The 23,659-nt window shown below is 34.2% G+C and overlaps 3 protein-coding genes across 12 annotated transcripts; all 3 read left to right on the top strand.

The window, feature by feature from the left end:
- Window positions 1-307: 307 nt before the first annotated feature.
- On the top strand, window positions 308-8,380 carry LOC122307032 (UPF0496 protein At2g18630-like). 4 transcript variants are annotated; one of them, XR_006241624.1, is made up of 3 exons: window positions 308-677; window positions 980-2,189; window positions 2,419-2,892. XR_006241624.1 is itself a non-coding variant. In XM_043119637.1 (3 exons), exons 2-3 carry the CDS (start codon window positions 1,066-1,068, stop codon window positions 8,267-8,269), a joined length of 1,119 nt encoding a protein of 372 aa, XP_042975571.1. In that variant the 5' UTR covers window positions 308-677; window positions 980-1,065; the 3' UTR covers window positions 8,270-8,380. The 4 variants fall into 4 exon arrangements, 3 of the variants coding, with proteins under 3 accessions (XP_042975571.1, XP_042975579.1, XP_042975586.1); XM_043119637.1 differs by lacking the exon at window positions 2,419-2,892 and adding an exon at window positions 8,211-8,380 and having other exon boundaries at window positions 980-2,125; XM_043119645.1 differs by lacking the exon at window positions 2,419-2,892 and adding an exon at window positions 8,211-8,380 and having other exon boundaries at window positions 308-2,125.
- Window positions 7,790-10,296, top strand: LOC122307052 (UPF0496 protein At4g34320-like). Of its 2 annotated transcripts, none has more exons than XR_006241627.1 (2): window positions 7,790-9,742; window positions 9,776-10,296. XR_006241627.1 is itself a non-coding variant. In XM_043119667.1 (2 exons), the coding sequence occupies exon 2, from the start codon at window positions 8,608-8,610 to the stop codon at window positions 9,649-9,651; it is 1,044 nt and encodes a 347-aa protein (XP_042975601.1). In that variant the 5' UTR covers window positions 7,790-8,149; window positions 8,495-8,607; the 3' UTR covers window positions 9,652-10,296. The 2 variants fall into 2 exon arrangements, 1 of the variants encoding a protein (XP_042975601.1); XM_043119667.1 differs by having other exon boundaries at window positions 7,790-8,149; window positions 8,495-10,296.
- Window positions 10,297-11,681: 1,385 nt separating this feature from the next.
- Window positions 11,682-17,829, top strand: LOC122307011 (UPF0496 protein At4g34320-like). Of its 6 annotated transcripts, none has more exons than XR_006241614.1 (3): window positions 11,682-13,803; window positions 17,185-17,269; window positions 17,403-17,829. XR_006241614.1 is itself a non-coding variant. In XM_043119614.1 (2 exons), the coding sequence occupies exon 1, from the start codon at window positions 12,499-12,501 to the stop codon at window positions 13,636-13,638; it is 1,140 nt and encodes a 379-aa protein (XP_042975548.1). In that variant the 5' UTR covers window positions 11,683-12,498; the 3' UTR covers window positions 13,639-13,649; window positions 17,185-17,829. The 6 variants fall into 6 exon arrangements, 1 of the variants encoding a protein (XP_042975548.1); XR_006241613.1 differs by having other exon boundaries at window positions 11,682-13,820; XR_006241616.1 differs by having other exon boundaries at window positions 11,683-13,649.
- The last annotated feature ends 5,830 nt before the right edge of the window (window positions 17,830-23,659 follow it).

Genomic DNA, 23,659 nt, shown 5'->3' with positions numbered 1-23,659 from the left:
TGGTGAGTTTGCATTCCAAGAATTAACATACTGTTGGCCACATAAAATTCTCATCTTAAATATAAAATTATCATATTATCATTACAACTTTCTCAAATTTCCATATAAAATATAATAAATAATTTAATTTTTTTTTATTTTTTCAAATCTCAATACAATAATAATATTAAAATATAATATTTTAATATTTAATCTTAGAACTTAAAATTCTATATAAAAAATATAAATAGTCAATTCTAATTTTTAATAAAATCTCATTATTTTATATTTAAATATTATTATTATTTTTAAATTAGAGCCTCGCGAACTGGCTTGCTTGCTTGCCGAAAAAGTTATTGAGCCACTCTTGACGAAACACCGTTGACGACAGTGCTCAGTCGCCGTTACCATCCCCACTCGCCTTCCCTTCCTCCTTTTTCGTTCATGCTTCTCGGCACCCTACAAACCATCTCTAACCTCTTGGTTTATCTACTCTTCATACCCGTCATTTTTTCATATCAAGATCGTTCACTGCTACCCAAAGATCTAGCTTTCGAAGATTATTACTGTGTTTGGCTTGGATTTTGGGACTATTTACTCTACATGGAGATTTTTTTTTGTCCTTTTGCTGAATACTCTACATGGAGATTAAATTGAGAGAAAACCGTCTACTTATGGTCATTTCAGCTAAATTTCAGGTATCCAACTATCTTCCAATAGATGGCTAGCAAGATCTACTTGGAAATTTGACGTCTTCATCTTGGACTTTTGCATTTATTTTTATTTGGATCTAGCTTATTTTGCTAAGTGAAGCAATAGCTTTTGAGTTCTCAAAATCTTATCCAAAGACTGTGCCTTCAACAGATTTCTTTTTCATTAAAATCCTAATCGGCCTTCTGATTTTGCTGAATTTTGTTAATTTTTATAGTATCCTTTCTTTGGATGGTGCGATCTGTTTAGCTGGATTACTGATACTGAATTTTGAAATTGGTTCGATCAGATTACAGTGAAAAAAAATTTCGTGTATTTGGTATTTTGGCTATAAGAAATAATCGCTTTTGGATAGCAAAGAGTTGCTTATAAAGCATGGTTAGTAACTCAAGCAAGACCCATTTCACGGCTGATATGAGCGCCTATGAGGTGGCGCACAAGCTGGAGGTGGCATGCGAGCTGGAAGTGGACTTAGAGTCCGAAGATGCCAGCGGGGTCGAGCAACCTCAGCTCGTCTATTCTGACTCAATCAAAGAGATTGTGAAATGTCTAAATGAAATGCACCTGGAAATCGCCAATTTCAACCCCAAGTGTAAGGAAGATATATGGAACAATCAGGCAATTTTCTCATTCCTGAAGGATTACTTTCATTGTAGTCTCAGGGCAGTGGACGTCTTCACTGCCCTTGAGAACTGCATGAAGCGCACACGTGATAACCAGTTAATAGTTCAGTTTGCAGTTAAGCATTTTGAGGAAGAAGTGGAAGATGGGCTTGATGGGTTGAAGTATGTGAAGACGTTACAAGAGTTGAGGAAATTCAAGGATGATGAGAACCCATTTACCGACGAGTTTTTTCAACTTTTGGGATCAGTTTATGTGGAGCATGAATCGATTTCGGAGAAATTGAAGCCTTGGCAATCAAAGCTAGACACGAAATTGAAACTTGTGGAGACATGGAGGATAGTGTCCAATGTCATTTTTGTTGTTGCATTTGTGTCTGTGTTAGTTCTCACGGTGGTGGCAGCTGCCATCAAAGCTCCAGCCTGGGCAACGGCATTGACGGGTGCATTGTCTGTTCCAATGGGCTCTGTGGGAACATGGTGCAACTCACTTTGGGGGCGGTATCAGAGTGCGCTGGAAGGAAAAAGGGGAGTAATCAGATCAATGGGAGAAGGCACTGTTACTGCAAAGAAGGACTTGGGTAACATTGAGGCACTTGCTCGCAGACTGCGGATTGAGACTGATTCAATGCTAGTGAAAGCTGAATACGCTCTTGGTCAAGAGGAGGCAGTGACGCTTGTGATAGATGAGATCCAGAAGAAACTGGAAAAGTTTATAAATATTGCTCAGATTCTAACGGCTAAAGCAGATAGGTGTAGCGGCATTAGTGTGAGTTGGAGGAAGTTGGTTTTGCAGTCAATGTTCAGACGTGAGCGTGACTGAGAAAACCTTTGGCATGTGGTCTGAGATAACAACTTGTCATGCTGGTGTTTGTCTGTGTGAGTTTCATAAAAAATGCTCATTTGCCCCTTTGAATGATCAAGTTTGGTAGATAATTCTTAGTTTTATGCTTCAGAATTTCTAAAAGAAATCTACAAAACATGATCGATTATTCAGCTCTGAAGTTGACTGCTACTTGGTCAGTTTGAAGGGGCGATACACTGAAATGTCAGTATTATATATAATTAGGAAGAAAACCTATAGATAATGACACCTTTAAAATTGCAGTGACCATCTTTGACAGTTGAAGGGAAACTACAAAGTTTCCATAGCAGCAAGAGTAATGCGCGCGTTTGGTGATTTTCTGAACAGGGTAAAGCAGAAGCAATCCGACTTGACTGCCATAATAGTTTTCCTAGTTGCCCAGCGATGATTTCTTCTATTCTTTTCCCTGCAATTTGTTTTGGGCTACAGCCATGCGTCCATCTCCCGGAGGCAGCTTAGGTGCTTAACAAGGTCATGTAATTTCCTCTATTTTCAGCATCCATTTGTGATAGATGACGAGATTTCAACATCCGCTCTGCTACTTTGCATCTTTCTAGACTTGATTGGTACCAAATAAGGGATCTCCATGTAATTGCATCTAGATCCGTCAACATTGAAATCTTATATGTATATGTATGAAATCTCGTGTGTGGGGCTAATGTAGAACGTTAAAGGTAACTTTCTATTTATGTGGTAGACATAATAATACCTTTAAAACACCGATGTGAAGAGTAAAATTTCTCTTCGCTTTACGATCATTTAGCGCAGATAAATCTATGAGGCTGGGGGCAGGAGTAGGACTCTATGAGCAAGAGGGCAACATAAGTACAAGCTGGATTTTTGTATTCGAGTAAGTCGAAGGAGATGATGAGACTGGGATATATCCCTCGGAAGGAACATTGTTGGTGAATGTCTTTTCTTTTAAAAAATGCAAGGATGGCACGATATGGGTTGGAATTCTTTACTCACGTTTTGCCAAGAAAGTAACAATAATTTTGTTATATAATTTTGATGAGAGTAGTAACTTCTCTCACCTTGCGTCACTTGTGAATTAGATTATGCATTACCGACATGAAAACGGGAAATTTTGTAGGTTGTCCCTCGGATGGATCACGACATGCAAGTTTTATATGAATCCGGAGTTATATAATATGGTTGATATTGTTACACAATTGGGTTCAGGTTAGTTTGGGTCAAGGCACTGGAACGAAATATTTCGGTACCGATACGGTTTTGTGTACCGTTTCGAGATAGTCAATATATAAATAAATTATATATATAAATATATATATATTAATTATATTTTAAAATAATAATTTATATATAAATAAATTATACATAAATATATATCTATATAAATTATAAATAGTTTAGTCTAAATTAGGAGTAAAAGAATAAATTTGTAGTTTAAAAAAATGAAAAAAAATAAAAAAAGAGAGACCGAAATACCGGCCGATACATAGGCCGGTACAGGCCGAAATATCGACCGGTATTTGAACTGGTATGAAATATATAAAATTTTTATATTAGTTTGGTGGCCGGTATGGAATATACCGATCATACCGGCCGGTACAATACGATTTTAAAAACAATGCCGAGGACACTTCTTGAATTCCAAACTCGGGATTCAAAGTATTTCTGATAGATATAACGTACAGGAAAAATATATGGGCATGGCATAAGCATGACCGAAATGCCAATAAGCCCCCAATGGAAAATAGAATATGCCTTTTCATTTTGCTTTTTTATTTTAACTGTGTATGTATTTATTTCTTTATTTTTAATTAATAATTAAGAAAATAATTATTAATATATTAGTATTTTCTTTTATGGCACGCCCGACTATGGCTGTTATGCGGCACCCTAACAGTAGTACACTTACCAAATACAATGGAAAGTTGAAACAGATGGTGTATAGGTATCTCCTTCATGCTGTAGCAGTAGACATCCACCAATGGTTTTGTAAAGGAAAAGCCATAGGCATGAACTATGGATTCCTTCTTCTAGGTCTGGGAGACTGCAGTCAGCTCCATCGTTGAATAGATGGATGCCAAGTGTCAAAAATTCGAGTACGTGTTATCACTTTTCATGTCACGGCTGCTTTTCTTTAAGGAAAATGTTATTTAATGGTTAAAAATTCCACTATTCTTTTCTCATAATGGTAGGTTACTACAATTTATTACGGGTAGTTATCACTATCCATTTATTATTTATAAAAGATTTAAAATTTAAAATTTTTTACAATTTTCTTTTAGATATTTTTTTAACATTTTTAATCACTAAAAAAATATAATTTTATTAATAATTACTTTCTTAATTATTAAATAAAATAAAAAAATTAAAAAAATGAGTAGTAAATGAGTAATATGAGAGTTATCATTCTATCATTTTCTATTTATTACTATGTATTTATTATTTTTATATTTAAATTTTTTAATTTTATATTTTATTTAATGATTAAAAAAGTTAATATTAATAAAATTATATTTTTTTAATGATTAAAGATATTAAAAAAATATTTAAAAGAAAACGATAAAAAAATAAAAAAACTTGAAATGAACTTTGATAATATATGGGTAGTAACAGGATAGAAACCCTATCATTTACTACCCATTATTTTTGAGTTCTCGGCTTTCGCTTTTGTTAAAAGCTTCAATTGAGATTTATTATTAATTTTTATTTTTATTTAATAATTAAATAAATATATTTTAATAATATTATAAATTTTATTTATTTTTAAAAATATTAAAAATATTAAAAAATAATATATAAAATAAATATAAAAGTAATTAACGAGAACTCCTAGCGTTAGCTACGCTTAAAAAAATGATAGTATTTATATGATTTAACCTGCTCAGACCATTTATATATTTAATTTTTTTAATAATTAAAAAAATTAAATTATTATATTAATGTATTATTTTCTGTTTTAAAAATATTTAAAGATATTTAAAAAATGTGATTTTTTTTTTAAAAAAAAGTAACATTTGGCATGTGCGCACGAGAGTTGTCACTGCTGGACTGCAGAATAGCAATTCTTTTAAATGATACTACACCAATTACAATTAGAACAATGCTACATATAGTCACTTTTGTGTACTCCCTTTGCACTCCACTGATATGATTGGTTGGATTAATTTTTTTTTAATATCCAACCAATCATATCACTGGAGTGCACAAAAGAGTGCACAAAAAAGACTGCACATAGAATTTTTGTTACAATTATAAAATCAATACGATCGATTTTACAGATTTCAATCCGGTTTTTTTATATATTATATATATAATATACAATAGATTACTAATATTATTAGTATTAGTATGAGTATATATATATATAATAATATCATATAGTGATATAATATTTGATTATGTATATTAGTGATAATATACTTTATTACATATATGTTAGTAATAATATGTTGGTTACATACTATGTTGGTTACGTACACTTTTTATATAAGTGTATATAATCAAATATATAGAAATGTATTTATAAAAAAAATATATATTATAATTTAATTTGCTATAAAATGTATTTATTCTTAATATATATAATTTATATTAATAAAATATTATCAAATGTTGCTTAAAAAAACATATGATCAAATGTTTATGTTTAAGACAAAATTTTATGTTATAAATTTAAGATTTTTAATGATAATGTTATATCAAATGTGAGATTAAGATTTATAAGATTAATTTTATGTTATTAGATTATTATTATACATAAATAATAGGATTTAAAATTTTAATTTTATATTAATTAGCAATTTAGTTTATAATATAAAATTTTTCTATGTAATTGCATATAATATAAAATATCATATAAAAATATTTTATAGAATATAAAAAATTTTAAAATTATATATGTTAAAAAAAAGAAAAAGAAGAAGCTAAAATTAGAGCAATTTCAACCTGTATTATACGTACACACAATATTATACGTACTAAGTGGTAACCCAATTTTATTAGTATTTTTTTTATGAATAGAATTTCAAATTTTGAATTTTAAAATTTTTATTATTTTCAATAAGTGACACATCAATACATATAGTTACGTAAGTAAAATTATAAGTCTATAGCACTTTCCTATAAAAAAAAAAAAATAACTATTTAGGAGTGAAAAATATTTTCTCTCGTTTTTTCAAATTTTAAATTTTTTTAAAATAAATTTTAGATTTTATTTCTTATAGGTATATAATCTTAGATTTATCTGCTTATTAAGACATCATTCGAAAAAGATATGATGAAGGAAAGAAAAAATCAAACAAAAAATGTATTTTAGCTCGGTCTATCTGGATCGAAAAATAGTGTTTCATATAGTTATGAAGTATATAATATAATTATTTTGAAAATAGGTAAAATTTATTATTACCAAATTAATTTTTAATAAAAATTTTATATTTATTTACTTTTTTAGAAAGATTGTGCGAAGACATGGTAAAATGATCTCTATTTTGCAAAAAGTGGCTCTACAACCACACATGAGGGATCCCGACAGTGCAAAAATTTTTTTTCTTTTTGGTTGCTTTTTTTTATGTATTTTTTTAATGCTTTTAATTTTTTTTTTTAAAATTCACAACACCATTAAAAAACATTTCCTTAATCACTAAGAGCTATTTTGGATAGTAAGATGAAATAAGATGACTTTAGATGAAAATTAAAAATTAAATAAAATATTATTATAAAATTATTTTTTTGAGAATTAAAAAATTTGAATTGTTTATTATATTTTTGTGAAGATTTGAAAAAATTATAATATTGAAATGAGATGAGATAAAACACTAAACTCAAACCGTCGCTAAATAAAATAAATAAATAAAATAAAATAAAAATAATTAAAAAATAAAATAATTAATAATAATTAAAAAATTAGTTGGGAAATGCCATGTATGATTTTAGTATTTTTATTTGAGTTTTGTTACGTACAAGTAAAGTCGCGTACTAATCTGCATAACAATACAAATTACTTCATATTCAAAATTTAAATTAGTTCTTTTTTTAATAAAATTTATTTTTTTACAAATTATATTATATTAATGTATATATTAATATATAGTTATACTTGTAACTATATTTTTCTTTTCTGTTTTGCAACTACTCGGCCACCCAACATTGATCGCTCTATTTGTCCACTCTGCAAATTTTTTTTTTTTTTAATTTAGATTTTGTTTGGCCACTGAGATTTTTTAGATGAGAATTTTGAATTTTAAAATTAAATATTTTGTATGGAGATTTGAAAAAGTTATAATGATGAGATAAAAATTTTATATTTGAGATAAAAATTTTTTGTGACTAAATAGTACCTAATGATTAAGAAAATAATTTTAAATTTATTTATTAAAAAATTTAAATATATTTATTAAAAAAAAAGAGTTGAAAAGTCTACTGGCAGTAAGGTTGAAAGTAGCATCGCTCTTTATTAAATAAAAAAATTTAGTTACGAATATATGTATTAATATATATATTAATTTATTATAATTAATTAAAAAAAAATTTATTAAAAATAATATTAATTTAAATTTTAAATATAAAAAAATTAATATTAATATATATATTAATACACGAATTTATTTATATGAAGGAAAAAGTTTTGTTAAATACATTGAGCCTCTGTCGACGAAGCATCCTGACGAACAGTGCGGGGTCCTCGTTATCTTTCCCCACTCGCTTTCCCTTCCTCCTCTTTCCTCATGCTTCTCGGCCGCCCTGCAAACCACCTCTAACTTGTTACCCGTCATTGTCTTGATTTTTTTTTCCTGTTTCAATTCATAGATTTAATTTATGGGCATTTTCTCAAATTGTTTCATATCAAGATCGTTCACTGCTACCCAAAGATCTTAGCTTTCGAAGATTATTACCGTGTTTGGCTTGGATTTTGGGACTATTTACATGGAGATTTTCTTTTTTGGCTGAATACTCTACATTGAGAGAAAACCGTCTACTTTTTGTCATATCCGCTAGATTTCAGGTACCCAAGTTCCAACTATCTTCCAATAGATGGCTAGTAAGATCTACTAGGAAATTTGAAGTCTTCATCTTGGATTTTTGCATTTATTTTTATTTGTATCTAGCTTGTTTTGCTAAGTGAAGCATAAGCTTTTGAGTTCTCAAAATCTTAACCAAAGTTTGTGCCTTTAGCAGTTTTCTTGTTCCTCAAGCTTCCATTTTTTTTTTTTTTCCTAAGCTTGTTCCTCAAGCCTCAAATCGGCCTGATTTAGCTGAATTTTGTTAATTTTTATCGTATCCTTTCTTCGGATGGTGCGACCTGGTTAGCTGGATTAATGATACTTTGATTTGAAATTGGTTCAATCAGATAGCAGTGAGAAAAAAATTTTGGCTAAAAGAGAGAAATAATCGCTTTTGGATAGCAAAGAGTTGCATATAAAGCTTAGGTATGTCTCGTCATTAGCCGGAAAATCTGCAAGCATGGTTAGTAACTCAAGCAAGATCCATTTCACGGCTGATATGAGCGCCCATGAGGTGGCGCGTGTGCTGGATGTGGACTTAGAGTCCGGTGATGCGACCGTGGTCAGGGAACCTGAGCTTGTTTCTTCTGACTCAATCAAAGAGATCGTCAGATGTCTATATGATATGCCCCTGGAAATGGCCAATTCCAGCCTCAAGTGTAAGGAAGATATATGGAACAATCAGGAATTTTTCTCGTTCCTGAAGGATTACTTTCAAAATAGTCTTAGGGCATTGGACTTCTGCACTGCCCTTGAGGACTGCCTGAAGCGCACACGTGATAACCAGTTGATAGTTCAGTTGGCAGTTAAGCATTTTGAGGAAGAAGTGGAAGAGGGGGTTGACGAAGTGAAGTATGTGAAGACGTTGCAAGAGTTGAGTAAATTCAAGGATGCTGAGGACCCATTTACTGACGAGTTTTCTCGACCTTTTCCATCAGTTTATGAGCAGCATGAATCGGTGTTGGACAAATTGCAGCTTCGGAAAGCAAAGCTAGACAAGAAATTGGAACATGTGAAGACATGGAGGATAGTGTTCAATGTCATTTTTGGTGTTGTATTTGTGTCTGTGTTAGTTCTCATGGTGGTTGCAGCTGCCATTCAAGCTCCGGCTTGGGCAACGGCATTGACGGGTGCATTGTCTGTTCCAATGGGCTATCTTGGAAAATGGTGCAACTCAGTTTTTAAGAGCCATCGGAGTGCACTGGAAGGAAAAAGGGGAGTAATCAGCTCAATGCGAGATGGCACTCTTACTACAAAGAAGGACATGGGTAACATTGAGGCACTTATTCGTAAACTGCGAATTGAGACTGATTCGATGCTTGAGAAAGCTGATTTTGCTCTTGGTGAAGAGGAGGCAGTCACGCTTGTGATAGATGAGATCCAAAAGAAGCTAGAAATGTTTATGAATACTGCTCAGAATCTAAGGGCTAATGCTGATAGGTGTAGAGGCAATAGTGTGAGTTGGAGGAAGTTGGTTTTGCAGTCGATGTTCAGACGCGCGTGACTGAGAAAACCTTTGGCATGTGGTCTGAGATAACAACTTGTCGTGCTGGTATTTGTCTGTGTGAATTTCATAAAAGATGCTCATTTGCCCCTTTGGATGATCAAGTTTGGTAGATCATTCTAAGTTTTATGCTTCAGAGCTTCTAAAAGAAATCTACAAAACATCATCGATTATTCAGCTCTGAAGTTGACTGTTGCTCGGTCAGTTTGAAGGGGCGAAACACTGATATGTCAGTATTATAATTAGGAAGAAAACCTATAGATAATGACACCTTTAAATTGGAGTGACCGTCTTTGACATTTGAAGGGAAACTACAAAGTTTACATAGCAGCAAGAGTAATGCGCGCGTTTGGTGATTTGCTGAACACGGTAAAGCAGAAGCAATCAGACTTGACTGCCATAATAGTTTTCCTAGTTGCCCTGCGATGGTTTCTTCTATTCTTTTCCCTGCAATTTGTTTTGGGCTACGGCCATGCGTCCATCTCCCGGAGGCAGCTTAGGTGCTTAACAAGGTCATGTAATTTCCTCTATTTTCAGCATCCATTTGTGATAGATTATGAGATTTCACCATCCGCTCTGCTACTTTGCATCTTTCTAAACTTGATAGCGTTTTTGATGTATAAAATCTCATGCGTGTTGGGCTAATGTAGAACGTTAAAGGTAACTTTCTATTTATGTGGTTGACATAATAATACCTTCAAAATACCGATGTGAAGAGTAGCATTTATCTTCGCTTTACGATCATTTAGCGCAGATAAATGTATAAGGCTGGGGGCAGGAGTAGGACTCTATAAGCAAGAGGGCAACATAAACAAGCTGGATTTTTGTATTCGAGTAAGTCGAAGGAGATGATGAGACAGGGATATATCCCTCGGAAGGAACATTGTTGGTGAATGTCTTTTCTTTTTAAAAATGCAAGGATGACACGATATAGGTTGTAATTCTTTATTCACGTTTTGCCAAGAAAGTAACAATAATTTTGTTATATAATTTGATGAGAGTAGTAACTTCTCTCACCTTGTGTCACTTGTGAATTAGATAATGCGTTAAGGACATGAAAACGAGAAATTTTGTAGGTTGTCCCTCTGATGGATCACGACATGCAAATTTTATATGAATCCGGAGTTATATAATATGGTTGATATTGTTACACAATTGAGTTCAGGTTAGTTTGGGTAAGCCAACTGAGTTTATTAATAATTGGGTTATTTTCGGATCAATCTAGAATCAAGTAAAGTAGTCATTTTTATAATTTAAAAAATAGACGAGATGTGCTTGGTCGGACTTGACTTTTCATTTTAATATTCATTTACATTCAATACCGTTTGTTCATATGTGTCATGTTGGATTAACCAACCTAATCAATATGATCAATCTGATTATTAACTGAATATAATGAATCGTATCGAGTTAACCCGTATAATAAATAGGCCGATTCAATTATTTGTGTTTGACATATTCAAGTCATTCAAGTTAGATTTGGATTTACTTATCTATAACCTGATATCAATTGTAGTGTTTTATATTTACAAAATTATATAATTTTATATAATCTGTTAAATCTATTTTATAATAAAAATAAATTTTATAATTTAACATAAATGTCATTTTATAAATTTATTTTTTATATAATTTATTTATAATTAAATTCCAAAGAAAAATCTATCCGAACAAAAATCCATGTCCAAATTCGAAGCATGAGATTTTACAACTTTTCCTTCAAATAATTGTCCCCTAGACTTTTCAGCTTCCTCACCCAATCTCTCATCTCTGCCGTGCAAAGCAAGACAAGACAAACCACCCACCCTCATAGCCAGATAATTCAAATATATTTTATAAATTAATTCTTTGAAAATTGAAATAATAATAATAAATTATTTTATTTTTATAAGAAATTATAGAGCTAATAGTCCTTATGCATATAAGAGTTTTGTTTATATTATAACACAATACAATTGCATGATACCTTCCGTCATAATTATTAATATGATGAAAATGAATGCCACAAATTGTCACGTAGCAGAGGAAGCATCCTTTATGTTTCCTCGCTTCCCTCGTCGACCCCTTTTGTCAACCAACTTCGGCCATCTCGTTTATTCAGTTTCGTAAATATCTGTCTCGGACATCCGACAAAAGAAAGTAAAGTTTACTACCATCACGCGCGGTTGAATTTGCAGTCTTGCAGAGTCGGGGAGACTCGAAGCTCGACACTTTGACCACATGGCCTACCCTTAATTTCCCACTCCCATTCGTTTCCCCAAACTTTCTTCCTCTCTCCCTTCACTCTTCGTTTTTCTTCTCTGCGTCCATAACGCGATCGTTATTTATTTTTTCTAAAAACATGTTCTTTTCTTGATATATTTTGTCCTCTTTTTTCGAAGTCATTGATTTACTTTATGGGCATCTTTCTCTAATTTTTTTCATTTATTTTAAAAAAAATTTGCATTTCAAGTTCAAGATCGTTGGCTTGGATTTTGGGACTGTTTGCTCTACCTTTAGGATTGAAGTGAGAGAAACCGTCCGGTTTTTGTAATCACGGCTGAAGTTCAGGTACAAAACAGTCTTCAAATAGATTGCTTTCAAGATTTACTCAAAAATTTGACGTTTTGATCGCTGAGTTTCAAAAGGAATCAGAACTTATTTTCATTTGTATCTAGCTTGTGTCGTTAAGTGAAGCATAAGGTTTCGAGTTGTCAAAATCTTATCCAAAGTTTGTGTATTTAGCTGTTTTCCTCGAGCTCCCAATTGGCCTGCTGATTTAGCTGAATTTTGTTAAATCCTGGAGTGAATTCTCTTTAGATAGTTCGATACTGCGATCCTGTTATCTGGATTACTGTGCAGTAATTGATGGGAGGAAAATGTTGCAAGAAGACTGATGTCAACGGCGCATCATCCCAAACCCTCGAAATGAAAAAGAATACCCAATTCACGCCCGATCTGAGGTCCTATGAGGCGGCGTGTATGCTCGATCCGGACTTACAGTCCTTTGATGCCACCCTCCAAGAACGCACCAGCTGGGTCATCAGCTCGCTCGCCACCGAGGTTGAGGTTCGGTCCTTATCTTTTGGCTCACTCAAAGAGGTCACCAATAGTCTTCTTGAAATGAATCAGGAAGTGGTGAAAGTCATTCTAGAGTGTAAGAAGGATATATGGAAGAATGAAGATTTGTTCTCATTAGTGGAGGAATACTTTGAGAATAGTCTCAAGACATTGGACTTCTGTACTGCCCTTGAGAACTGCTTAAAGCGCACACGTGATAACCAGTTTACAATTCAAGTTGCGGTTAAGTATTTCGAGGAGGAAGTTGGAAATGGGGTTGATGGGGTGAAGTATGTGAAGACGTTGCAAGAATTAAGGAAATTTAAGGCTTCTGGGGATCCATTTACCGAGGAGTTTTTTGCATTGTTTCAATCAGTTTATCAAAACCATATATCGATGTTCCAAAAGTTGCAGCGTAGGAAGACAAAGCTAGATAAGAAATTGAAATCTATGAAGGCATGGAGGAAAGTGTCCAATGTCATTTTTGTTGCTGCTTTTGTGTCTGTGTTGATATTCTCGGTGGTGGCAGCTGCCATTGCAGCTCCGCCTCTTGTGACAGCTTTGGCGGGCGCATTGGCTATTCCTATAGGTTCTGTGGGAAAATGGTTGAACTCACTTTGGACACGATACGAAAATTCAGTGAAAGCACAAAGGGAGTTAATCAACTCAATGCAGATCGGCACCTGCGTTACAATGAAGGATTTGGATACCATTCGGGTACTTGTCAACAAACTGGAAATAGAGATTGAGTCACTATTGCAGAATGCTGATTTTGCTCTTAGGGAAGAGGAGGCAGTTAGTCTGGCAATGGATGAGATCAAGAAGAAGCTAGAAGTGTTTATGAATACCATTGAGAATTTAAGCGAGCATGCTGATATGTGTAGCCGGGATATAAGGAGGGCAAGGACGGTGATTTTGCAGAGGATAATAAGACATCCAAACAGCTGAAAATCCCTTCTGTATGTTCTTATAACTCTTCTCAGGTTGTTGGTGTTTATGCAAATTTCATGCACCAGTTAAATAATTGCTGGCCGACACCTGGGTCGATTAACTTTGGTGGACCCTTCTCCAAGAATCTAAATATAAAGTTATGTTGAGCACGCTTTTCTGAAGGTGGGGGAGGGGCACTTGTAAGATTTTTTCTTGATTGATTACTAGATGTACCGTGTGTAGCTAAATTCTGTGTTTCTTACTTGCAAAATGCGACACGACTATGCAATCTTAATGTTTACTGTTGCACTCTCACTTTGAATTGGTGATAGACTCACCTTGCCAAGAAAAGAAAAAAAAAAAAATAGTGATAGATAAAGGGTAAGCATTATTATTTGGACAAAAATCTATTGATCACTTCAACCACATTTTGAGTACAATCTTCAACATTTTATTGGAAACTGCAAAATTTACATAGCAGCAAGCATAATGTGCACAATTTATAGTTATCTGATGAATACTTACTTTATAATGGTAACAGGGTAAAGCAGAATCAATCAGATTGTCATCCTAGAGTAGCTAGAACCACCATAGAAAGACATCCTTAAAAAGAATGAATGACAGACCATTTTAAAAAAAAAAAAAAAGTATCAAAGAATGTATCAAGGTGTCATTACTCTCTTAAAGTAGATCTTTTTTTTTTTTTTTTAAAGTAAACGATAGTATTAATAAGGATAGGCATAGCCCAAGTACCTCTCTTAATGTTGATTTATGACATCCTTCTAGTTTCAAATAGCTTCCAAATACCAAATAGGATTATATACTTGGGTCCAATGCACAAAAAAGCAGGATGATTCTATGTGGGCTGATCAGGGGTAAACCAAAACAAAAATACGAGGAATAAAAGGAAACTTTGATTACTTTCCATTCAAATCTTGAAAGCTAATTCTATTTTGCATGAAGGGCATTATATATCTAAGCTCAAAAGTTTTGAGGTCCTTCAGCTGTATTAAATGGTATAACATATATATGGGATCTAAGATGAATCACGTTAGTAATCGTGAAAATAGCATGCATATGTGAAATCAAAAAATGAAACATGCATATTTTAGTCTAATTGGTTGCTTGGTTTTGATGATAGTCCCTATCAGGTGAATGTTATTAGTTTAGATCCTATCCTTGGAACCAGAAAATAAAGAAAAAGAAAAAAACTATAGGCAAGATACATGACAGATAATCAACAATGGTTACATTCTGTAGCAAACTGTTGATTATAACGTATGACAAGTCTAGTCTTGCCTTTCTAGGAAGTGCCTTGTTCATGTGATGATTCTTTGTCAGCATAGGGTGCATATCATAGATCAGCCTCGTTTGGTTACACAGTTGAAATGAGATAAGATGACATGTTTTGTTAAAAGTTGAATAAAATATTGTTATAATATAATTTTTTTAATATTAGTTTTGTTTTGGAATTGGAAAAAGTTGAATTATTTATTGTATTTTGTGTGGAAATTTGTGAAAGTTGTAATGATTAGATGAGATGAGATGAGATAGTTTGGGTATCCAAATCAGCCATCAAATCTTATTTTCTAAGATGTGGGCAGTGTAACACCTGATCCATTCAATGTATTACTAGCAGACTTGAATCGTTTCCTCAAAGAGATACACTGTTGCCAGGCTCTCCCACTTGGGTTACATACTTACATTAGCTCCAGGCCACTCTTCTTTAAGATTTATACTGTTAGTTGATACTACACTTCACAGTTTACTTTCTGAAAATCAGTTGTAGATTCAGTTAGTTTATAAAATTCTGAAGACTCTTGGTTAATTTATTCTAAAATTTCATCTCATGATTGGATACTCACGCATTTAATTTTTATCTTGTTAATTATCTTGACACAGCCATTGAGCATGTGCCAATGACCCATCTAACTCTGTCATGTGTAAACTCAACCATAATTCTGTTCCATGATTGTAATTTACATGCAACCTCAAAATGTTGGCCGGCAATGATAATAGAGGGATGGACATCTTGTGTTTGACTTTGCATATTTCACAGCCTCTGCTTTACTTTGCTTAACCAATCATGTAAGTTTTTCAACATTTTTTACAATAAAATCACATACTTTAATTTGGTAAGAGGATAAAAAATAAAAAAATTGGTAGAGGTCCATGGTTCAGGAATCATGGAGACAGAAAGACTTTGTTTTGAAGAGTAATCGCTGATGGTATCAGTTGGTTTTCTACAACCATCCTTTTAATTTCGTACTTATCAAAAAAATTTTGTGAGATTATATGTTAGCTAGTTTGAATTTCTCCTCAACTCTTCTCCTCTACTCCCAATTTCCCTTGGCTAATAGGGGCTAAAGATCACTTCTGACTGTTCCATTCTGAGGCAGTTGAAAAAGAAGTTCAAACTCGCCTAAGTTTATTTATATGGAATCAAGTTTATAATCCTGAAAAGTTGGGCAGAGAGAGAGAGAGAGAGAGAGAGAAGGGGAGCGGGGGAGAGGGAGAGGGAGTATCTGACACTATAATTTGGATTGAATTAGTTGTTAGCATATATTTTTGTGCAGAGGCAGTGCAAGTCTGTCTATGATTAAGAGTCTAAGGCCTCGTTTGGGAACACAAATCATCTCATCTCAAAATTTCTCATAATTTCCTTCTCAAACATCACTCAAACACAAACACTTTTCAATTTCAAATATTCAACTTTTTCATCTAATCATTACTTAATCATTAAAATTTTCCCTAACTTCCAAACAAAACACAAGAAACAACTCAAAATTTTCAAATTCCAAACCAAATATAAAATTATATTCTAACAGTATTTTAACTTTATAATATCTTTATTCAACTTTTTCTCTCATTTCCTAAAACCTAATAAAACATCTTAACTAAAACCGTTTCACTACTATTTACAAACCATTTCACTAGTATTCATAGATTTCTCATCTCATCTCATTCCCCAAATGAGGCTGAAATACCATAGCAACTACTCGAGTCAAGCTTTCGAATTCATTCCTTGGATATTGAGGGAGAGGGAGTTTCTGACACTATAAATATGGATTGAATTAGCTGTTAGCATATATTTTTGTGCAGAACCAGGTTCATCCTTTTATGTTGAGGTCAGTGCAAGTCTGTCTATGATTAAGAGTCTAACTGCCATAGTGACTAATCGAGTCAAGCTTTTGAATTCATTCCTTGGATACTGAGGGAGGGGGGGAGGGAGTTTCTGACACTATTATTTTGGATTGAATTGGCTGTTAGCATATATTTTTGTGCAGACCAGGTTCATCCTTTTATGTTGAGGTCAGTGCAAGTCTGTCTATGATTGAGAGTCTAAATGCTATAGCAACTATACTCGAGTCAAGCTTTTGAATTCATGCCATGGATATTTCTTTATAGCATATGAGCTCTAGTTTATCTCTTTAGTGGGACTTCATGGCTTGTTATTGCTGGCCGACTGATTGCCATTCTATTTACCTTGCCTTCAGTTGCAAAAGACATCCTATATTTTACAAAAAATTATATGATACTTATTCTTATACTGCTTGATTGCAGCACATAAATTGCTATTGAGAAGCGTTTCATGGTTCAGAGCAGCTTCTCAACTCCGAATAAAACACCAAATTCAGACCATGGAAAGGTTGCTCTTTTTCTGTTTTATTTTATTCGGAAATTGAGGATATTATTATATTCTGTAAGAACCATTGGACTCACAGTGCCAGATGCAGATTTGGCAATTTGAATATCTATGCTCTTTTCTGGTTGGTCTCCAGAACCAGGATCCTTGCTTTGTACATCTGTGACTACCCCAAATGTCAACTTCCGACTTTTGATGAATTGCACCCACGACTTGTTTTACAAGAAATCTGTCTTCAACAGCTTCATCCTTGGGTAACTTCACCTAATTCCACTTCTTTTATCACTCCAACGGAGCGGTTGAAACTCAAACTATAGTGGTTTAAACTATTGTGGTTTGCGGTGCTCTTACATAGTTACAGGTTACATGGGTATGGAATTTCAACCTTCTTAGCATTCTGAGTTTTACTAAGCCTCTTGATAGAAGTTAGAACTGATTTATGGTTCCAAGCAGCATTTGCTGTGAGAAGTCCCAAATGCTTTGTACGGATATTGGCACGCGTCTGTTTTGGTGCTTTGTTAAGTTTGTGTTGGACATGATATTGAAACTTGCACATTCATGCATTCCGGTACTGTACGAGACCACTTTTATCTGATCCACTTTGTATGTCTGGAGATAACATAGACTACCAAAACAGTGAAGAGAGTCTCTCTCGCTACTATTTCCTTTCTCATTCTTCTCTCACCTTTTCAACCACCCCGCACCGGGTCCTGCTCTCACCTTGATCCAGGATTCGGCTCCCACTCTGGTTGTGCAAACAAAAACAAAAAACATAAGCCTTGTAGCCTGTAGGTGGTGCTAGCATATACATATGTAGCTGAATTGCTTCTTCCCTGTGGCCTATTTTCTTCAGTGGCTCTTTGTTTCTTATCTTTCTGTTTTTTTCTGACCTCAAGGTGCATTTGCTACCTACAATTCAGTGTATAAACACACTGCTCCCTGAACTTATTTTGAGATCATGTCAGTCATATCATAAAAAATTTAAAATAAATATTGTTTATGCTTAGTTAATATGGAAGGCTTCCAAGTCAATGGTGTGTTTTGTATGTCGATAAGTGAGTTTGCAAATGGAGTATTTTGGTGTTTTTTCTCAACTTTCTCCTGCGTTCAAGTGCTTTCCTAACATTATCCCCTCTATTAAGTAGATAGTATACGACGGCTTAATTAGACAACAAAAAAAAGTAGTTATTATATATTGAACCATTAATAATTAATACAAGAAGGCCAGCCCAAATCCCCCTACACTTGAAAGAGTCTGTGAGTCATCCATGACCCTGCCATGTTATCATGCACGAAGCCATGCAGAAACTTCTTGAAACTTGAATATTTATATTTTGGAGAAGATAATCCTCAAACGAAAAGAAAAATAAAAAGATAATAAAAATAAGTTTTAAAACTACAAAACAAGGAATTATAGGTTGCTGAGTATCTCAAGGAGTTTTTTGTTATTTTCCCTTTTGTATGAAGCTCTTAAACTTAAGCACAAAGATCATCCCCCCTAAATAAAGCCAATGAGCTGAAAATGATTAAGTGGATTGGATTGCATTTGGACTTCTCTACCTAACATTAACAAATATAATTATGGATCCTCACATAATTGATGATTATAGTAGATTATAATATATAGACATATTAGGTCCTACAATAATATTTGTTGCTGTAGCATGAAATATTCTATAAATGTTGTAAGAACTACGGACAATTAATGTATCTTCCCCGGCCATTGTTTACAGTTCCCTGATTCTGTTTTTTTCTCGTATTGATAATTTTCCCTAGAATTACAAGCAACGACCGAACTCATCAATATTGTAAAGAAAACTGAAAAATATTGTAATGGAGCTTCGTGCAGAAGTCATCGTGCATGGCCTCTGAAAACAAACGATCCCGAAAAGGAAAATAGTCTTGTCACAAAAGGATTATATAAAAATAATTTTACAAACTGATGTAACTTGACGTAATTTGTTAGATAGTAAAGTTAATTTTATTGTAAAGTAAATCTAACAAATTAAATAAAATCACGTCAGTTTATGGGATTGTTTTGTATAATTGTTTTGTGGACGTAACAATAATCCTTATATATTTATTATTTACTATATATTGTGTATTGATGGATAGATTTTTTTTTTTTTTTTTTTTTTCAAGATCCGGTAGCCACATGTCCAGTAGTGACTCCGTCCCAAGTTTATTAAAAAATCTTCACTTATAGCGGAGGGAAACCGTGGTTACAGAACCAACCTCTAAGAGTTAACAAATAAAGAAAAACAAAGACCTCCCAAAAGCAACCCAAAAACAAGGAAAAAAAAAAAAAAACCACATACCAACCTAAACAAGCCTATAACAAACCAACATCTAAACATGCCTAATAAAAACAAACTCAACTAGAAGCGAAAAGAAGGAAGGCCCAGAGAATCAGTCCGAACAATGCCTTTCAAGAGACGAGGGCCTCTTTGAATGCTATCATAAACTTCCGTCCTCCCTCTTTCTCCTTCACGAGCTAAAAAATCCGCCGCAAAATTTGCTTCCCTGAATTTGTGTTCAACCATATAAGTCATTCCCCTCAATTCCTCACATAACTCATCCCAAAAATCCCAGAGATACCACAACGTGCACTTCCTTTTACGAATCCAATCGACGACAATTTTAGAGTCGCTTTCAATAATAATATTATTCATATGAAGCCGTTTACAAAGCCGAACTCCTTCCACAATGGCCTTTAATTCCGCACTGTTATTGGTGCCATATTCGTAATACGTAGAGAAAGCCCCTTTCACGAGTCCATGACTATCCCTTATGATGCCACCACCTCCTGTATTACCGGGATTGCCTCGACAACTCCCATCACAATTAAGTTTAAACCAACCCTCGGGAGGCCTAGACCATTTAACAATTCTTCCAGGTCTAGAAATTATGTTCTGACATTGTAACTGAAAATTTTCAAAAATGGCTCTATCATGTTCAGAGAATTTTTGGGCTGAGCAAAGAGTGTCACCCAGCAATTTAATCCAAGCACAAACAGCTCGCCAAACCTGATCTGCATTTTCAGTCTTCCCTTCCATTCTCGCTTTACATCTTCTTTTCCAAAGACACCACGTAATTAAACAAGGGATTACACCAATAACCGTTCCCTTAATGGAAACTTCTTGGCATAATTAAACCAATGCAACACTCTGGATTTCCAAGACCAATGATTTGTCGAAAGGATCCCCATTTCTGTGCTAGCAAACACCCAAACCTGAGCCGCAACCTCTCCCTAGGAGAAAATATGGTTTATACTTTCTGTTTGACGCCTCAAACAACAATCACAAGCCGAAGTTAATGATACCCCTTTATGCTGAATACGATCATCCACTGCCAAAGAATTAAACCAGCTCCTCCACATACACATAGATATCCGTGTAAGTAAACAATTATGCCAAAACCACCCATTACCCGGTAATAACTGCCCTTTACTCCGAGACACCTCCCAAGTTGTAGAAGTAGAGAAATTACCATCAGAAGAAGGCATCCATACCATTTTATCCATACCATTTTACCATCTGCTACAGTATCAGCATCAACTAATTCCCTTAACAAATCCGTGTTCCAAGAGTTATTAATCCAACAATCACTTATACGTAATTTCAAATTAGCAATATCATAAGCTCCAACGGAGAGCAAACCTGAAGATAACCATCTGTCAAACCAGAAAGAAGCGTTACCACCCCTAACCAAAACCTTCACATTATCCATAACTTCTGGTAATACGGAGATAATAGATTTCCAAAAACGGGAATCCGTGGGTCTCTTGTTATGTGCTAAAACATGAGCATTGCGAGAATACTTGGCTCTGAAAAAGTCAGTCCACAAATTATTGGTAGCAATAAGACGGAAAGCAAATTTCATTTGAAGCGACTTTTGCACCTTTTTAAAATCCCGAATACCCAAACCACCTTCCTTTGTAGGCTTGCACACCTTCTTCCAAGACATCCAATGTAATTTTCGTTTATTCTTCGTCTCCCCCCATAAAAAATTAGCAAGAAGAGAATTTATACGGGAAAGAATAGAACCCGGAACATTCATCACTGACATCAGATGGATAGACATGCTAGACAAAACATGTTTAACAAGAATCAACCTGCCACCTTGTGAAAGGAGTCGGAATTTCCATCCAGCTATTTTCTTTCTCACTTTTTCTACAAGATACTCAAACATTCTGGTTGTCGATCTACCCGAGTTCAAAGGAGCCCCCAAATACGTGACCGGAAAATTGCCTTCCCTGAAACCAGTGATTCTGAGCAAACTACGCTTCCGATTTGATGCAATCTTCTTAGAAGCAAATAACGCGGACTTCTCCTTATTAATTTTCTGCCCCGACCATTTTTCATATAACTCAAGCACATGCATAAGATTTTTAATCAAACATTTCCCTCCATTAACAAAAATAAGGACGTCATCAGCATAGAAAAGGTGTGAAACCAAAGGAGCACCAATAGGATGATGATATTTACCAATCCTACCTTCCTCAAAATGTTTCCTCAGCAGTCTAGTTAAGATCTCCTCCATGACAATAAATAAATAAGGGGATATGGGATCTCCTTAACGTAAACCCCTTGAAGAGTTAAAGAAGCCTTTCAAAGTTCCATTCATCAAAATAGAAAACCAATGAGACTTTATACAATTACCAATCAACTTGCAAAACCTCTCAGAAAAACCAAAGGCCCTAAAAACCTTTAATAAGAAATCCCAATTCACCCTATCATAAGCCTTAGCCATATCAATTTTCAACATCACATTTCCACCAACAATTTTTTTATTCAAAGAATGAACCATTTCCTGTACCAGGATAATATTTTAAAAAATACTACGTCCTGGAACAAAAGCACCTTGTTCATGCGACACCACTTTATCAATAATGCCTGTCAATCTATTAACAATGATCTTGGAAAAAATCTTATACACCACAGAACAAAGACTTATAGGACGAAACTTATCAAAGCTCATCGGTTCAGGTACTTTTGGTATCAAAACAATAAAAGAGACAGAGTAAAACCTGGATAAAGGAGTACCTCTGAAAAAATCTCTGGCAGTAGTGATGACATCCTCCTTCACAATATCCCAACAAACCATATAGAACTCAGATCCAAAGCCATCAGGACCTGGACTACTATTTTTTGGAATAAAAAAAATGGCTTGTTTAACTTCCATCTCAGTCGGCTCCGCACAAAGCATCTCATTATCGTCTTCTAAGACTTTTTCATCAACTAACTCGCCCAAAGCACAACTCTCAACTTCTGAATTTTCATTTAAGAAGTTCCGAAAGTAACTCTCAGCAACTGAATGAACTGCTTCGGTACTCTCCAAAACCCTTCCGTCTGAAAGCACCATTTTCTTGATCATGCCCTTTAGACGACATTGCTTAATAACCGCGTGAAAAAAAGTAGAGTTTTTATCACCTTCATTCAGCCATTTTTTCTTAGCAAGTTGACACAGATGAGAGGCTTCCCTCTTCTCCCATAAATCCAGCTCTATTTTAGTTTCTAAAAAATCATCCTCTAGCTCCTCGGAAAAATCAAGTTGAAGCTTCTCTTCTAAAATATCCATTCTCTCCTCAAGAGCTCTAATATTCCCTTCCACTCTTCCAAAACCATTTTTATTCCAAGCTCTTAAAGCAACCTTCGTATGTTTCAAACGGGTCGCAAGCTTCATCATGCCTTGTACTTCATCTGGTCTGTTCCACACTTCCTTCACAAAATTCAAAAAATCAGCATGCAAACACCACACATTCATGAAACAGAAAGGAGATGGACCATATGCAGTAAACGGTATCTCTGAAGAAACTACCATCGGGCAATGATCTGAAGATTTACGACTAAGGTAATTTACTTTCGCAAACTAAAACCGAGTTAAGAAATTATTATTGATGAGCACTCTATCTAGCTTCGCCCAACTCCGTGAAGTCCCAGCATGCCCATTACACCAAGATAGCCGTTGTCCCAAACACGTTAACTCAAAGAGACCACACCTGTCAATAAAATCATTAAACTCATTCATGGAAGGCCGAGATCGAGGATTACCACCAATTCTCTCAGAATCCGTTCTAATTGTGTTGAAATCACATATTACGATCCAAGGCTGATCAGTCACCTGTAGCCCCTCAAGTTCTTGCCAAAAAGCCCGTCTCTCCACATAAGAACACTTAGTATAAATAAAAGAAATCAGAGTTTTTTGTCCATCGATCACCAACCACCCAGAAATAGATTGATTCAAACACGCTACTGTTTCAAAAATGTTTGGGTCATTCCAAAACACCCATAACTTTCCCCCTTGCAATTCATTCGAAATATGATAATGATAATTCAAGTTAAGATAATTCCCCAACTCATTCATACATTCAGCTTTAATAAAAGGTTCCGC

The sequence above is a fragment of the Carya illinoinensis genome, chromosome 1 (assembly GCF_018687715.1).
Source record: "Carya illinoinensis cultivar Pawnee chromosome 1, C.illinoinensisPawnee_v1, whole genome shotgun sequence".
In the NCBI taxonomy this organism is placed as follows: Eukaryota; Viridiplantae; Streptophyta; class Magnoliopsida; order Fagales; family Juglandaceae; genus Carya; species Carya illinoinensis.
The sequence above is the reverse complement of the archived record's forward strand: the minus strand, read 5'-3'. Positions and strand labels throughout refer to the sequence as shown.

What these genes read in the sequence shown, in the direction of transcription:
- LOC122307032 (XM_043119637.1), top strand. Translation starts at nt 1,066, where the DNA reads ATGGTTAGTAACTCAAGCAAGACCCATTTCACGGCTGATATGAGCGCC. An exon ending in GTCAATGTTCAGACGTGAGC is followed by an intron (nt 2,126 to 8,210) that starts GTGACTGAGAAA and finishes GGAAATTTGAAG; the next exon opens with TCTTCATCTTGGATTTTTGC.
- LOC122307052 (XM_043119667.1), top strand. Translation starts at nt 8,608, where the DNA reads ATGGTTAGTAACTCAAGCAAGATCCATTTCACGGCTGATATGAGCGCC.
- LOC122307011 (XM_043119614.1), top strand. Translation starts at nt 12,499, where the DNA reads ATGGGAGGAAAATGTTGCAAGAAGACTGATGTCAACGGCGCATCATCC.